Genomic DNA, 16,318 nt, shown 5'->3' with positions numbered 1-16,318 from the left:
TGCTGCTGTTGCCTCTGCTGCTGCTGCTGCTGTTTTGAAGTTGTTGTTTTGGGTTCTCTTGCTGGGAATGATGCGGCTGTGCAGAGCAAAATGAACAGGCCAGCCCAGCAGCACCAGCAGCAGCAGCAGCAGCAGCAGCAGCTTTGTCTAAAACACCATGTTAATGCACACACTAACCAGAAAAAAATAATAAATTCTGTTTTTTCTTTAACAGCTTCTGCAGCGCTGGGGTGTACGTACACCCCGGAGAAAGTGAAGGCTGGAGTGGTCCGGTGACTGCTGCCCGACCGCTGGTTTAGCAGCAGCAGCAGCAGCAGCAGCTGCTGCTGCTGCTGCTGCTACTGCTCTCGCATGCATAATTCACTTTTTGCTGCTGCTTTCATTAATTAATTCCATTTTTTATCAAAAAAAAAACTTCAACAAAATTCCCGCCCGAGTCCTTTGCTGGAGGCCCTGGACCGGTCTGGGGCGCCGTCACCCTGTTGTACCTCAAACCCTAAACCCTAAACCCTAAACCCTAAACCCTAAACCCTAAACCCGAAACCCGAAACCCTAAACCGTAAGAATTAGCGGCTCCGATTCGTTTGCTGGCTACTAAGCAGCTATTCATTCCGTGTTGTGCTTCCCACTAGAACAGCAGCAGCAGCAGCAGCAGCCTGTCTTTATTTATTTACAAATGTGTACAATTGATTTATAAATAAAAATTTATATATATATATCTATAAATATATATACGCATAAATATACTTATATATTTATTTATTCATTTATATGATAATGGAATTCATAAAACCTCCTATGAGTAAAATATATTAAATGAATTTCTTTTTGCATTCAATGTATTTAAATAAACAAAGAATAGTTTATTCAATATATCTGCATATTTCCATTCAAATATATTAAATGAACTATTCTTTTTGTTTATTTAAATACACTGAATGAATTTATTATTTTTGCTTATTTACATACAGGAAATAAATTTAATTTTTGTTTATTTAAACATACCAGATGAGTTTGTCCTCCTAGCTCATTTAAACATATTCCATGGATTTCCTCTTTTATTCAAACATATTATATGAATTATTTCTTTTGTTCATCTAAATGTTCTGATTGCATTTGAAGCAGAAAAGAACAACGAAAACGAGAGGCCCGCGGGGTGTATCGACACCTGCAGGCGGCCAGAAGGCGGCAGTCGGCATTTTTCTTTTGGGAGAATAAAAGAGTTTAATTTATTTTCTTTTAATTTAACCCGAAATAGTTTTTATTTTATTTTTGCTTTTTGATTTACTGTGCATATTCTGCGGAATCTAGAGGAAAGTGAGTTTTCAAAAAGCCTCTTTTCAGGACAAGTTGCTTCCTGCTGCTGCTCTTTTCGAAAACAAATTAAAGCTAATTAATCATGTAATATTTTTATATTCTGGAAAACAAACTCCTAGTCTGAACTATAAAAAATAAAAAGAATGAAGTGAAAGAATGAAGAGGGCAGAAGGCCGCGCGCAGGTTCACGAGGCCATCGTTGGGGTGTACAGACACCTCAAGCTACGCACAAAGCGCCCCGCGGTGTACAGACACCGCAGCGCACGCAGCCGCAGCCGCAGCGAAGTCGAGAAAGCCCCACAAACCCTAAACCCTAAACCCTAAACCCTAAACTCTCGCAAGGTTGGCCACTGAAAAACGGGGGAATTGAAGTTGGAGAGCCACGCGCTGCAGCCGCGGCTGCGCCCCGGCCTGGGGTGTACAGACACCTGGAGCGCGCGCACGAAGGCACCTGGCAGTGCACTTCGCGTCAAATAAATAAGTTTTGGATTAATTATTTATTAAAGATTTTTTATTTTGCAAAAAAGAAGTAAAAAATCAAAAATATAAACAACACGAAGGCCGCCAAGTGCAGCATGTGCCACCCGCCCTGCGCGCCAAGACCGCAGCAGACCAGCAGACGCTGGGGTGTCAGTGGTCGACTTGGGAGCTTCTTGCGGACAAAAATTGAATTTAAATGCTTAAAATGCTTATTTTTATTAAATATAAGTCAATTATTTATTTAAATTCAAATTTTAAAGTAAAAATATCTCAAACTCAACACTCACCCCCGACTTGAACATTCGGTCCATCCGCCGCACGCTGTTGCGTACAGACACCCGAACGCCTTCGAGCCGCCCCACCTGCGCCAAAACAAAATTCAAAACATTTATTTTTAATTCCAAATTTTGCTTCTCTAAAGTGCCATTTCAGGCTCCCGAGCACAACCTCTTGCTGCTGCTGCTGCTGCTGCTGCTGGTCCCGAGGCTCCCGCTAGTCGGGCTGATGCTCATGCCCCTGCTACTGCTGCTGCTGCTGCTGATGCCCCTGCTGCTGCTGCTTATGCTGCTGCTGCTGCTGCTGCTGCCCACCATTGTGCCGAGAAGACTGTTGGAGGTCTGCACTTCATCTCGCATGGCCAGACTCAGCTGCAGGATTAACAGCTCGCAAGAAAAGTGGCACTACATTAGATAAGTAGCAGCAGCAGCAGCAGCAACAGCGGCAGCAAGAAACGCGAAAGCAGCAGCGATAACGCTGCAGAAGCCCAGCTGCAAAACAGCAGCAGCAGTCGCAACGGCTCCAGCAGCAAAAGCAGCAGCAACAAAAGCCAAACACCCGAAAGCACGCGCAGCAGCAAGCAGCGCCTCCAGCAGCAGCAAAGCAGCAGCAGCAGCAGCAGCAGCAGACCTCCTTGAGACCCTGGACCCTGGCCTCCAGGTCATCGATGTAGGAGTCATTTTCGGCCTCGAGGGACTCGAGATTTTTTATTTGTTTCCATTCGTTTCCGTTTTCCTTCTTTCGCATCATGCGCTGGGGTGTACGTACACTCGAAAAGGCCGCGGAATCCCAAAGCCTTCTGCTGCGTCAAAGGGCCCCCAGAAGTTTTCCGAGTTTCTTCCGGGGCCCCCGGAGTGCGGAAAAAGAAGGGAAAAGAAAAGAAAGGAAGAGAAAAGAAAAGAAAAGAAGTGAAGAGAAATAAAATCAAATAAAATCCGAAAAGACCAACCAAAGAAAGACCAAACACAGAAGGGCAGCTTCCGGCGCCACCGGGGGTTTTTCAAGTGCAATTGGCCTTCTGAAATTAACAAATTAATAAATAAATGAACAAATAAATTAATAAATAAACAAAAATGACGCAAAGGTGCTGCGGCGCGGGCGAATCAAGCTGCGGCGCGGCGTCGAGGTGTCTATACACCTCAGCGCGAACCGGGCAACACGCGGCAGCCTCCGATGGCACACTCGGCAGAATAAAATAAAACTTGCGCGAAATTCTTTTTAATTTTCCTTTTAATTCTTTTACTTTCAACTTTGGACTTGTTTTTAAACGACTCGCCGTCAAAGTCCACAGATGGCGGCAATGGTCCAGCCAGCGCATGCAGCCCCAAACCGAATGCGGCAACTTGCCTTCAATTCAGCAGCGCAGCCGCTTAAAACAGGAATAAAAAAGAATATTTTAATTATTTTTTAGAAATAAAATTATTTAAAATGCTTTTAAGCCGCAACATCAAGTCTAAATTGCCCTTCTTGCACAAGTCTAGCTCGCAGCGCTGCAAAGCGCGGACCTGTTTGCGAGATTCTGCCAACGCCCTGATTCCTGCTAAGCGCTGTTAAGATATTTAATTGTTTTAGTTTTATTTTAGTTTATTGTTGATGTTTTTAATTTTGATTTTAGTTCATTTTTGGTGTTTATAAACTGTTGGGCTGTTCAACTTTGCCTGCATTGGCGGTAGCCACTGTGAACCGTTCGGGTGTACGTACACCCTGTGAACTGTTCGGGTGTACGTACACTGCCCACTCGCATGCGTGTGCCCTCGCCAGCAGTTTAGTTCTTTAGTTCGTCAGTTATTTAGCTGCTGCCCAAGAAAGCAGCAGCTGGGCCCCCAGCCGTAGGCCAAATAGCTTTTTAAACTTCTTCAAAGGTTCATTAAGTGCAGCCAGCAGCAGCCTTTGTGAAATTCCCGTACGCGCAGAAGCTCCACAGCTCTGCTGCTTAGTCTTTGCTGCTGCTGCTGCTGCTGCTGAGCTGCTGTTGCCGCTGCTACTGCCTCATAAGGCCTTTCTGTCGGGAGTTTGCTTCTCCCGAATCTGAGGCGCACCAGAATCCCCAGAGAAGTTTTATTCTCTTTATTTATTTCTAAAATGCTGTGCTCCTGTTTCCTGCTGCCGTTTTTGCTGCAGCAGCAAAAAGAAGCCCCCAGCGCTGAAGGTTTGCTGCAGCAGCTGCTGTTGCTGCAGCAGCAAGAAAAAGCCCCCAGCACTGCAGGTTTGCTGCAGGAGCTGCGCGGCTGCTTCTGCAGAAATTCAAAACTCCTTTTGAAAAGAATTGGATCTCTAAACTTCTTTGGAGCTGCTGCTGCTTGCTTCAGCAGCAGCATTTCAGGTGTATGGACACCTCAAGTCATGGAAACAAACAAAACCCCCCTTCCGGTCAAAAGTTAAATCAAAATTGCGGAATTGTGAAATAACAACAAGTCATAAAAGCAGCTGCAGGAAGAGAGTTTGCTGCTGCTGCTGCTGCTGCTGCTGCTGGCGCTCCTGGTACTGCTGCTGCTGCTGCTGCTGCTGCTGCTCGCTGCAGCTGCTAGGCGCGGGTGGCAGCGAGCTGCTTGAGCTTCTCGCTCAAGAGCTGCGTCGCCTGCTTAATTGCTGCGTCTGTGATTTGCTGCAGCTGCTGCTCTTCATCTCTTTTGGAGCCTTCGCTGCTGCTGCTGTCTTTAAAAAGAACCCGCAGCTTCCCCCGCGCTTCCTGCCGAACCCGGCGAATGTGGACTTTGCACTGCAGCAAGCAGCAGCAGCAACAGCAAACGACGCAGCAGCAGCAGCAAAGGAGACAGCAGCAGCATGCAGCGCAGCAAGCAGCAGCAGCAGCATGCAGCGCAGCAGCCAGAAGCAGCAGCATTACCAGGGGCTGCCAGTAGGAGCAGCAGCAGCAAGCAGCAGCAGCAGCAGCTAGCAGCAGCAGCCAGCAGCAGCTGAAGTTCTAGCGGAGGGAACCCCATAAACCAACGCAGGACTCAGGGGCGGTAGCAGCAGCAAAGCGGGGCTGCTTGCTGCTGCGCAGCAGCAGAAATGCAGCAGCAAAAGGGGCAGAAAAATGCACATAGACAAATAAATATAATTGCATAAAAGTAACTCACCTCCTCTGCTGCTGCTTTGGCTTGAGCAGCAAAAGAGTTGCGCAGCTCTTCAGTCATCTGAGCAGCAGCAGCAGCAGCAGCAGCACGGAAACAGCAGCATTTCGCGAGCTTTTTGCGCCAAATCCTTTCAAAATCCATTAATTTGATTTATTTAATTAAATAAAATTAACTGTTTAATAAGTATGGAGTGGCAAATAATATTTATTATTCAATTTGCCATTTTTACTTTTGGAAGCTGCACACGAATTGTTGTCGGCCCCTCCTCCACAATCCTCCAGTTGTCATCCACTTTTCTTAAAGCTGATATCACCTGCGCGAAGCGTCCCGCAGGTCTGCAGCCCCCAGTGTGCAGCAGCAGCAGCAGCAGCAGCAGCAGGAGCAGGAGCAGGAGCAGGAGCAGCAGCAGCAGTACCTTGGGAAGGCTATGCTCGGAAAACAAGGAAAGGACAACAACTGAACTTCCCTTAATTTGCACTTGGGACAAATCGCCGAGGCGCTTGTTGCTGCCTGTACACCCCGCAGCGCAGCGCAACCTCGAAACGATATGCTTCGAATTTTAAATAAATAAACAGAAATAAAAAGTAAAAAAGAATTTTCAATTAAAAAGAAATGAGTGAAAGAAATAACTCAAAAGAGAAGAGGCAAGAAAGCCCGGCGCGCGCATACACCTGAATCCTCGCAGCGCAGCCCGATCCAGGAAATCTCGCCAATAAAAGAAAAATATTTTCAAATAAAATGAAATTAAAATTCCTTTTTATTAATTTTAATCCAAAAATAACTCAGATCGGCCACGCGGAGGGTCAGTTTGCTGCTGCTCGTTTCCTTCAGCTTGCAAGTTGCTGCTGCAGTGCAACCTGCTGCGCGGCGAGAGCTGCAAGTCCAGCAAAACTGCAGCAATTTATATTTATATTTATATTTATGTATATTTATATTTATATTTATGTTTATATTTATATTTACGCTTATACTGATTTATATTTATATTTATGTGGATATATTTATATACATATAAAATATATATATGGGAAGCCTCTGTGAAGTTCTTCTTTACTGGGCTGTTCAATTTTCCTTATAAATGCAAAGACAGGCAATTAATGGAAGTCTTAATTTATTTATTTTAAAATTAAAAAAGCCAAAAAATCAAACAAAGACAAACAATTGGAAGTGATATTTATGTATTTATTTTGATTTAAAAAGAAAAAGAGATTGGACAAAAAGCGGCAATTAGTTGCAATATTTATTTATTTATTTATTTATTTAGATTAAAAAGTTCAAAAAGAATAGAAAAGGTGTGGGGTGTGGGGTGGGGCGCTGGGGTGTACGTCCACCTTGCACTCGTATTTCTTCGAAAGTTTCGACTTGAGGTCTGGAGAGATTCATTTCTTTTAATCTTGCAGCCAAGTGCTGCAGCTGTTCATTCATTTGCTGCTGCGCTGCTGCTGCTGCTGCTTCTGCTGCAGCTTCGGCCGCCTGCAGATCGAAGCACCCCGCGGCCTTGCCGCCTCGCCTGTGCTGCTGCTGCTGCTGCTGCTGCTGCTGCTCCCTCCAACTCCCTGCTTCTGCTGCTTCTTCTTCTCTCACAACATTTATTTTCTTTAACATTCTTTTCATCTTTTTCTCTTTTGCAGATTCTCCTTTCTGTTTTCCCCCGCTGAAGTCCCGGGCTGAGGGGGCCCCCCAGTTGGCCCTGGGGGGCCCCCCTGGCCTTAGCTGGGGGCCCCCCAGCAGCTGCTGCCCACACCTTTCGCCTCCTACTAAAGCAGCAGCAGCAGCAGCAGCAGCAGGAGACCTCCCTGGGCAGCTGCAGCAAAATGCTCGGGGGGCCCCAATGCTGCAGCAAAAGTAAGGGAGGGCCTCCTTTCCAAGGCAGCGGAGACAAAACATTTGGGGTCTCTGGAGATAAGTTCGCTGTCGCTGTGAGCTGCTGCTGCTGCTGCTGCTGTTGCTGCTGCTCCTGTTGCTGGTGGCGCTGCAGCTGCTGCTGTGTCGGCTGCAGGTGCAGCAGCTGCGTCACTCGAGCATCAGAGGCGCAGCGCCATCCGCTGCAGCTTGGGTGTAAACGCTGTCCTTCCTGACAATGCAGCAGCAGCTGCTGTCGCTGCCGCCGCTGCTGCTGCTGCTGCTGCTGCCGGCCACTGCTGGCTGCTGCTGCTACTGTTGCTGCAAGGCTGGTGAACTAGCAGCGCAGCGTGCAGAATTGGCGGCAAAAATGAAGTGCAGCAGAGGCTTTAGGCTCTGCTGCTGCGAGGCGCGCACAGGAGCCAGCAGCAAACTGCTGCTCCGGGTCTTCGGCCCAGCGTGGACTCCGCAGCAGCTAGCGAGCTGCTTAAAGCCACTTAAAAAGAGCTTTAAAAACCTTTTCTTGAGCTGAAATTGAGAAGTTTGAAGCAGCGAAAAGGGTAATTTGCAAAAGAAAGAAGAGGGAAATGGCTGGAGTGTCTGGCTTGACTATCGACCCCGCAGGTTGGGGCTGGAAGTCGTCGCATGCAGGTCCGGGCGCCGCGACAAAGGATTGTAAGTGATAAATTGAATTCAAATAAATAAAATTGATGAATTGTAGTTTGTTTTTCGTGAAATAAAGGTTTTCGACGGACAGAACTTGCCGCGGCTCTCGACGGCTGTCTCAGCGTGCACTCGAGGTGTCTCGAGACTCCCCTGCGGCACTCCCAGTCGCCGTTCAGAAGTGTGAAACTTGAGACTTTTATTTTAAAAATAAATACTTTTAAAACTGCAGGAATTATCAAAATGACTTGAGAAGGAAGGGGCAGACAGGCATTTCACGGGTGATCGACTCCGGCTGTCCTTCCGCGAATCTGCAACGAAATCCCAGCCCACGTGCCAATTGCAAGTTGAAAGGCAGCAAACTTCGTTCAAAAAATGGAAGTTGACAGCTTTTCGAGAAGGCCTTCACTAGGCAAAGAAGTTGGATGGGATGACATATTCAAAAATGTGAATTCTTTCGACATTCCGGTTTTTCAGCCCCTCGTGCCCCGTGCACAGCGCGAAGCTGCGGGAAACCCGGGTCAAATCCGGCGTTATTTAGGCGTTTTTTGAATCTTATTTTGCTTTTTTTGTTGTCTAAATTGCATGCAGGTCTTCAGCAAAAGATCCGAAGCTGACGGAGTCCACGAAGACTCAGGTCCTTCACGAGTTCCCGCAGCCCCAGCGCATTTGGCCAACTCTGGGGTATTCTACGTGAAGCTGCAGCCAAGCAAAGATTTGGCAATTCTCGCCTCGGCTTCAGACGAGGCCATTCAAGCCGTCAAAGTCCGCCACTTTGCCTAAATTTGAATTTATTTTTATCTCAAAGTTCCCTTTTGAATCCTCAAAGTTCTCATTTAGCTCTTTATTTCAATGCAAATAAGTTACTGGCTTAAAGACTGAACCCGCAGGCTTCTTTGCTAACGTTTCCCTTGGTCAAATGAAGCTAATCAGTCCACCCCCCCCGTTGTCACGAGCAAATGTCGCAATACTAGAATAATTGAAAAATAAATAATTATATTTGCAATATAAATCACATAATTATTATATAATTTTCATGATTATTAATTAAAAACGGTCGGAAGTTTCACCAAGAGCGCATAGCCATAATACACGTATATGACCACTGCAGCGAGGAGGCAAAGGACTGTGGGAAAAGTTGCACATTTAGGAAGAAATTGTGTTTAAGTTTGTTCTAAAATTTCAAATTTGCTTCTTTTTTCATTTCAGACACTCGCAAACGCCCTGGGCCACCGCTGGCGCTTCGTAGGGAGGTACCGGGTGCCGCGGGTTTCGCCGGCCGTGCGGCTTGTGGAAAGCCCGCTGCACCAAAGTGACCTCGAAAGACGCAGTTCTGCACAAGACGGAGCTGCTCGCTGGAGTTCAACTTCTCAGGCGCCGCAAAAGGCCTTCGAAGGAATGAGCAAAGAGCCCATCTTCGACCCCTTGAGCGTCGAGCCCCCCGCGAAGTGCTCCGCGCTCTTCAGATTCGTCGACGGAGTCATGCAGGTAACAGCCACTTCTGGTGGTTTTCGAAAAAAAATGTTGAAAAAAAAAGTATAGTTCAAGTATCGGGGGGGCGTTGGGTGTAAAGAAGAGGACAGGTCTTTAAATGGAAACATGATTAAGTGGAAACGGGCAGATTGCTGATTAGGAATTGCGGCATGGAGGCACAAATAGGGCTGCAGGCGACTCGGGCTGTGCAACTTGTGACTTGCATATGTATACGGGCTAATAATTTCGCTTGAATTTCTTCTGCGTGTAGCTAGGCGCTGTTTTGAAGTGGGAGGAAGCAAAGCGCTGAGGCTGTGTCGGCTGCCGCACCAGCGCGGCTTGAATGTGGACAGAGAAGAAGCATTCGGCGCCTCAGCTAAACTTATTTTGTGCTTTTGTGTTCTGGAAATTCTCGCCTAAGTCTGGGCTCTAAGGCAATCCACTTCTGCTCATTTCTGTGTTCTAGGTGTACTGGGACCCTGAGCAAGAAAGAGCGGATCCGCCTCTTTTGTGGAGTCCAAATTCGATTCCAACAGTCAGAGAATATCTCGCGGCATTGCAAGATGTAATGATTGCAGTGCAAGATCCAGGTAATTAGCGGATGTGTTAGCTTCTCGCGTGCCTGCAAATGGGGCATCGCAGAAGCGTTGGGGCGCTCTTGTTTTCATTTAGTGACTTCATAATGTGTTTGTTGTTAAGTTCTCATCTTGATTGTAGCTTTTCTCCGGGAGTTGCATCAATGAATTATCTGCTTCTGCGCAGTGGGGCTGCAGTGCGGCTTGGGATATTCATTTTCGTCTTTCTTTCGCGCCCGCATCATCTCCTCCTTTGCTTGTGTTTCTTCTGTGTTCCTTGTGATGAGCAGCCTGCAAGACTTTTTGCTACAGACGAATCAAATTTCTGGAGGGAAAGTTTAACTTTCACTTGATGTTCAATTCGAGTATGACGCAATGAATGCATTATCCCCATTACATCCCGTACTCTAACTTGAATTTTGATCAGTTTTATAGTAGCTGCTGTCTGCGGAACTTTGAAACAGGACAAGGGTTAATCCCACTTGTACCTACTGGCTTGGATCTTATCCCGAAAACACTATTCGTGGCTCTGCAGAATCTATATTTGCTGCTCCTACGCATCTTATTGACAGGCGCGGAAGTAGAGGAAACCAAACACAACAAACACAGGGACTTCTACAATGTAAGAAAAGTGGACACGCACGTCCACCATTCGGCATGTATGCATCAAAAGCATTTACTACGCTTCATCAGGTGGGCTTGACTTCTTGCGTAATGATATGGTAGCTTATCGTCTACATTCAGGATATCAGTTCAAACAAGAATATATTACCGCCACACGGAATTAACAAAGGAGTATTCCTTAAACACGCACGTGCATTTTTTTCTGTACAAATATCTATATCTATCCAGTAAAATGTGTATTTTTCTGTCTGTCCCTGCGTACATTAGGTTACTTGGTGTACCTGCATATGTACAAACATGTGGCGCCATGACTTCCGCACCATTTGCGCCTTCCTGGTGATTGGAACTTAGTGTGAACTCTGCGAGCTTGTGAGCAGGAAGAAGTACAGAACAGAGGGCGACACAGTAGTCGCTACAGAAGATGGCCAGGGCATAACATTGAGGGATTTGTTTCAGAAAGAATTGGGGTTCAGTGCAAGTGAAGCGTCAGTTGATCACCTGAATGTCCACGCTCTCGGTGAGAGCGCGGATCCGAATGGAGACTTGAAATACACAATAGTTGCAGCGGAAGTTTTAGTTTAAATTGCCGAACACAAGCTTTCCCTGATGGCTTGACGAGTGCTTTCTCACTGGACTGTTTTCCTATAGGAAGCTGGCTGAGGTGATTTTCGCTGTTTTTTCAGACTGTGGGTCTAGTGTTTTGTGGAGGCTGTTTTTAGGTTCTTGTTTTCAACGTTTTGATCTGTTTAATCAGAAGTACAATCCGTTTGGTCAAGCTAGGCTTCGAGATGTATTCCTCAAGACCGATAACCACATCAAAGGTAGCTCCTATTTCATATTTTTAGGCAGTTTTGTTCTTGTTCCTCTTGACTCCCAGTATTTTTGAGCAGCAGGCGAGAAAAGTTTGCTTTATGTTTGCTGGGTTTCTTTCAGGCCGCTTCCTCGCAGAGTTGACGCAGGAGGTCATTGCAGATTTGGACGATAGAAAGTACAACATCTTTATGTTGTGCTCCCAGTTGGCGTGTTGATGCAAGTGTTTACATTATGACATTTATGTTATATGATATTCGTGCGTTCATGATCTGCTAGCGAGGAGTTTTTGCAACTGTCTGACAAAGTCATCAGATATTCCAAGTTGTTGTCTTGAGCAAATGGTTTGCATTTGCAATATCAATTCCAACTCGGCGCTGTTCACCCTCGTAGCTTTTTTATTGCCTGTATTGCTTGGCAAGGAGCTGCTTTCTTGCCATTTGAACGCTTTGTGGGTTAGTTATGTCAATTATATGGTTCATTTCCACTTAAAATAGTAACAGGACGACCAGTGAGATGCAGTGTGCTCATTTAATATTTACGTTTGTACTTGCCTCAATCTGTCAGCTGTCAGTTCATGGTAGTCGGCATCATCACGCGCGAGGCGCAAAGAAGACAAAGCATAAACGCCCGCGACAAAGGCCATACTTTTGGAGGATCGAATATCACTGTATGCTCAAGAATTTTCCCGTCGTAGCCTGTTGTTTTCCGCAGATACCAGCATGCAGAATGGCGTGTATCAATTTACGGGAGATCTTACGAAGAGTGGGAACGGCTAGCTGCATGGGTGGTGGACAACAAACTTCATTCTCGTCGCGTTCGCTGGATCATTCAAGTTCCACGGTACATAGGTGGAAGTGCCGTGGCACACAAATGGCAAATTGTAGCGCCGACTGCTAGATTGGTGTCGTTTGCCGATTACAGCCTGTGCGCTTTTCGCGCGTCATGATGAGCGGAAGTACAAGCGTGGGAATCCACGTTTTTCCTTTGCCTGAGTGCCGCCCAGCAGCTCATAACTGCAATGTCACTACGTTGTTTGTGTGTCCCATGTCTTTTGCGTTCCTTGTCTGCGTTTATGTCCCCGTTCTGTGTTCATCTTAATGTGCAGCTCTGCAATTTCCTCTCTTATGTGCGCACGCTCGCCTGGCTTTGTCGGCCTTTGGGCATAGTTTGCCTCAACGCTTTCTGTGGCACTATCCAGTCCGCCCTTCCGTTCATTCTGTTTTCTGTTGTGTTATTTTTTTCTACCTTAGGCTCTACCACGTCTATAGAAAGCGAGGGGAGATACCTAACTTTGGCACGCTGCTGAGAAATGTCTTCGAGCCATTGTTCGATGCTGTGAAGGATCCCCAAAAGCACCGCAAAATATTCTTATTTCTGCAGGCCGTAAGGCAGTGCTGCGGCTATTAAACATTTGTGCATGCATGGAAGCTCGTGCGCCACCATCTTGTGCGCCGTCGCCCTATATGGCTGCGACGAGAATTCATAGAGCAATGCTTAAGAATGAAATCATCTGCAGCTGCCGCCAGTCCAGTCGCACGAGCAATTTTTGCTCTGCGTCTCAGTCCTTGTTTGCCAGCTGCAGTGCGGTTTGTGGAGTGCACGAAGTTTTTATTCATTTTGTGAACTTACAGCGTGCGTGAGTGCATTGGCTTTTATGGTTCTAGCTGCAGCAGTGTCACACTACTGGTGAACACGTTTCCCTCTAAATCATTTCTGTGTCGCTGCGTTTGTACCTTACTGGGGCCATTCTTCATTAGCATGCGCTTGCCGACTGCTGCAGATGGTGGGCTTTGACTCTGTTGACGATGAGTCCAGGGTTTCTAAATATACGATGGAGGGCGGAGATCTGCCGCCTCCTTCCGAATGGACGAGCTATAACAACCCCCCATATTCCTACTGGATATTTTACATGTATGCGAACATTCGCGCGTTGAACTTGTTTCTTGAGGCCAGAAATATGAGGCCTCTTAGCTTCAGGTCAGTCATTTTTTGGGCGCCTGCCCACTTGACTTGTGACATTTATCCATAGCACTCCACGTATGAATGCGGGATACAAGAGATTTATTCGCAGCAAGGTGGACATGGAAAAACCTGCATGGAATTTTGTACTTGAGAGCTTGTGCCTAAGTGGAATCAGCTGCCTGTGGTATATCTGGCATTGTCTTCAAGATAGGGGTGTTTTTGACCTTATTATATAAGTTGTACTATATATACTTTTGTTGTGCGAGTGTTGCTCGAAGGTTTGCATGCAGTCTTAATGCTTGAGCATGTGGTGTAGAATTTCGAGATTTACTTTTCAGGCCGCACTGTGGAGAGGCTGGAAGCACTAGTCATTTGGCGGCGGCATTCTTGTTAGCCGACGGAATAAACCACGGAATTCTCTTGAAGGGGGCCCCTGTCTTGGAGTATATGTTTTATCTTAAGCAGATCGGCATTGCAGTTTCTCCTCTTTCAAACAACGCTCTATTTGTCGACATAGGTGCACTGCCCGCTTGTCGGCTTTTCTTGTGTGTATTTGCATCGATTGCTTCATTGCTTTTCCCTTTTCCTGCCTTCCAGACACGTGATGTCCTTCTTTTCGTGTTTGTGCTCACAAACGTCTCTAAAATGAACACTACTTTTGCTTGAATTGTTACTTGAAATGGGCTCATACCAGCTGGCGCGAAGTGCTGAACCCGTAATACTGGTGTTGTAAGCGAAGGACTTACCCAAGACGACAATTTTTGTATAATGCGTAGCCCGAGCCCTGGCGTTGCTCACGTCAGGGACGCCCCTAATCTTGCTCATTTTCGTATTCTCTGTTTTTCTACCGCGTTTGCCTGCAGCTAAGAATCCTCTCTACTCTTTTTTCAAGATTGGCCTGAATGTGTCGCTTTCCACCGATGACCCCTTGATGTTTCACTTTACTGATGAGCCTCTTCTGGAAGAATACTCGATTGCAGCAGTAAGCGGTTTGAGCGTGAACGTGTCATTATTAAACTGATTCAGCAACAGGTGTTTCGATGCTGATCTAAAAGGTGCACGCCGAAGCGCATCGCAAGGCAACAGTTGAATGCATACATATAGATTCGATAGTTGAATTGAGGGCAAGCTTTATGAATTATATCCACACATTATGCCAGTGTTGAGCAAAATTACTTCGCCTTCTTTTGCTCAAAACCTGTTTACGGTTTTGTGAGGATTGTGTATTTGCAGCATGTATGGAAGCTTTCTCCTGTAGATCTTTGCGAACTCGCAAGAAATTCTGTACTTCAAAGGCAAGTCTGTTTATGCGGGCTCACTTTCTTTTGCCCAGCCATTCAGCTGGCATTCAGAAAGGAAGAGCTAAGCAGAAACGGACGGAGGCCAACGCGAGCATACGAAGGTCTAGAGACGGTCCTCACAACAAATAAATTATGCGAAGCTAGAGATAAAGGCAGCCAAGCAGGAGCACACTTTTATGAAAGCTTCCAGAGCAGTAGAAATGCGCAGGAAGACAGATATAAAGCAAAATAGGTTCAGACTGTCATGGAAAGGCGTGGATAGAAAAGCGAGACAGCAGCCGCCTAGAAGTACACATATAGTTAAAGGTACAGACAGAACGACACAGAGAGGTGCGCACGGAAAGACTTAGATGCAAGCAGCAAGAAACGGGTGAAGAGCCAAGAGTACTTTTTGGATTATCGCTAGAGGGTGTCAGCGTTTCCGTGCTCATTTCATGGGGCGCGAGTTGGTTGACTTATTTCATCGGCCCACCATCAGGGCTGCCGTTTGCGTTTTTCTGTTTGGCTGCTTTTTTGTGTTTCGTTTCCCTTCTGCTGTTGCCATGTTGACGTCCCTCCAGTGTTCTCTGCCTCGCGTGTGATTGGTTCCCTTGGCATCCTGCTTTTCGCCAGCTTGCTGCATCATACCAATGCGTTTGTGGTCTTAGTGGGTTTGAAAATGAGTTCAAGAGACACTGGCTAGGAGATAGTTACTGGTTGCCGGGGAGTGAAGGAAACGACATGCGGAGAACAAACGTCAGCAATATCAGACTCCAGTATCGGTAGGATTTTGCTGCGGCTGCTGCTTGTTCTTTCTGGACTGCGCCAGTGTTGAATACATGCGTGCTGTTTTGCTGTTACTCATGCAAGCTTGTAGTGCCCATCTGTCTCAGCCGATGCACCTAAACGGCCGTCCTTGTGACGGCGATGTGTTAGCCGTTGCCTTTGTTTGGTTTTTTTGGTTGTGTCCTGCCTAGGATTGACACCTGGAGGGAAGAACTGGAGTATATGCGCGAGATCTTGAACATGAGGATAGTCTTAACAGCAAACCAGCAACAACAGCCGAGTATCACCGGCCCGATTTCTGTTGCGCAGACATCTCCGTGCAATCATTTCCTGCAGGTTCCCCACGGCATTCCTTTGAGAGTTTCTCAAGAGCCTTGTATTTCCTCTCCAGCCTACACAGTGGATACGGCCTTGTCGCCTCGCGGGGCCGACCGTCAGCATCCGTCTCGTGTCCCCCCTTCCCCACATAGCGATGCTATTTCACCCAGTCTAGGGCCTTCCAACCCGAACTCTGTTCTTTCCTCTCCCGACATGGCGATGCAATGTGGACCGGAGTTGCAGAGAAGACGAAGCATTGCAGAGCAGGAGCTTGATGAGCTTTCGTGTGCAGCAGAACAGCTCACGCTCTCAATGAAGCTTAGTCTGCCACCGTCGCAATCAGAACAGCAAAAGCCTTAGATTGCAGACAGGCATCAAAAGTCTTGGGGCACAGTGCGATGCATGAGGTCTCCAAGTAGGGCTTGGCTTCGCTGTAACCCATTTGTCTTAAGAGTGTGCAGCGGGTAAGCGGGGCGTAAGACAGAGTGCAACCATTGCGCGTTGCTTGCTTGTCCCCCTTGTGCAGTATCTCGCCGTGTTTTCCACCGACAAACAATGAATTAGAAATAGCTGTAATTCCATATATTTGCTGCAGAGAAGGAATGAGCTGCGCCTCTTGTACTGTAGTGGTCAGGTTACAATGCGCCTGCATTCGGTACTTAGTGGAAAATGCCGCCCTTCCAAAATTTCGATACAATGCTGCAAGTAGTTCTTATTTGGGAGTACGTATGACAGGCGGTTGAATGCGTTTGCTATTCATAGTTATTCATATTCGTTTTGACCATTTGCCCATGCGAAGTACGGTAATGCACTGCTCAATTTGTTTGTTATG

The 16,318-nt window shown here is 46.6% G+C and overlaps 3 protein-coding genes across 3 annotated transcripts; 1 reads left to right on the top strand and 2 right to left on the bottom strand.

Annotated features, from left to right (window-relative positions):
- Positions 1 to 2,225: 2,225 nt before the first annotated feature.
- On the bottom strand, positions 2,226 to 2,823 carry ETH_00014320 (uncharacterized protein; the record flags this gene model as incomplete). The annotated part of the gene is made up of 2 exons (XM_013377830.1): positions 2,226 to 2,444; positions 2,704 to 2,823. 2 exons carry the CDS (start codon positions 2,821 to 2,823, stop codon positions 2,226 to 2,228), a joined length of 339 nt encoding a protein of 112 aa, XP_013233284.1.
- Positions 2,824 to 4,597: 1,774 nt separating this feature from the next.
- ETH_00014315 (ribosome recycling factor domain-containing protein, putative) lies at positions 4,598 to 6,764 on the bottom strand (the record flags this gene model as incomplete). The annotated part of the gene is made up of 5 exons (XM_013377829.1): positions 4,598 to 4,792; positions 5,154 to 5,210; positions 5,380 to 5,463; positions 5,566 to 5,660; positions 6,482 to 6,764. 5 exons carry the CDS (start codon positions 6,762 to 6,764, stop codon positions 4,598 to 4,600), a joined length of 714 nt encoding a protein of 237 aa, XP_013233283.1.
- A 1,266-nt stretch (positions 6,765 to 8,030) lies between these two features.
- ETH_00014310 (adenosine monophosphate deaminase, putative) lies at positions 8,031 to 15,846 on the top strand (the record flags this gene model as incomplete). Its single annotated transcript, XM_013377828.1, has 14 exons — positions 8,031 to 8,102; positions 8,247 to 8,420; positions 8,865 to 9,143; positions 9,595 to 9,718; positions 10,276 to 10,325; positions 10,679 to 10,844; positions 11,047 to 11,148; positions 11,261 to 11,315; positions 12,391 to 12,523; positions 12,921 to 13,117; positions 13,441 to 13,619; positions 13,966 to 14,084; positions 15,016 to 15,164; positions 15,360 to 15,846. The coding sequence occupies 14 exons, from the start codon at positions 8,031 to 8,033 to the stop codon at positions 15,844 to 15,846; spliced, it is 2,286 nt and encodes a 761-aa protein (XP_013233282.1).
- Between the last annotated feature and the right edge of the window lie 472 nt (positions 15,847 to 16,318).

The sequence above is a fragment of the Eimeria tenella genome, genomic scaffold, assembly GCF_000499545.2.
Source record: "Eimeria tenella Houghton genomic scaffold, Eth_scaff63, whole genome shotgun sequence".
Taxonomy (NCBI): Eukaryota; Apicomplexa; class Conoidasida; order Eucoccidiorida; family Eimeriidae; genus Eimeria; species Eimeria tenella.
Note: the sequence above shows the minus strand (reverse complement) of the source record. Positions and strands in the feature narration are given on the sequence as shown.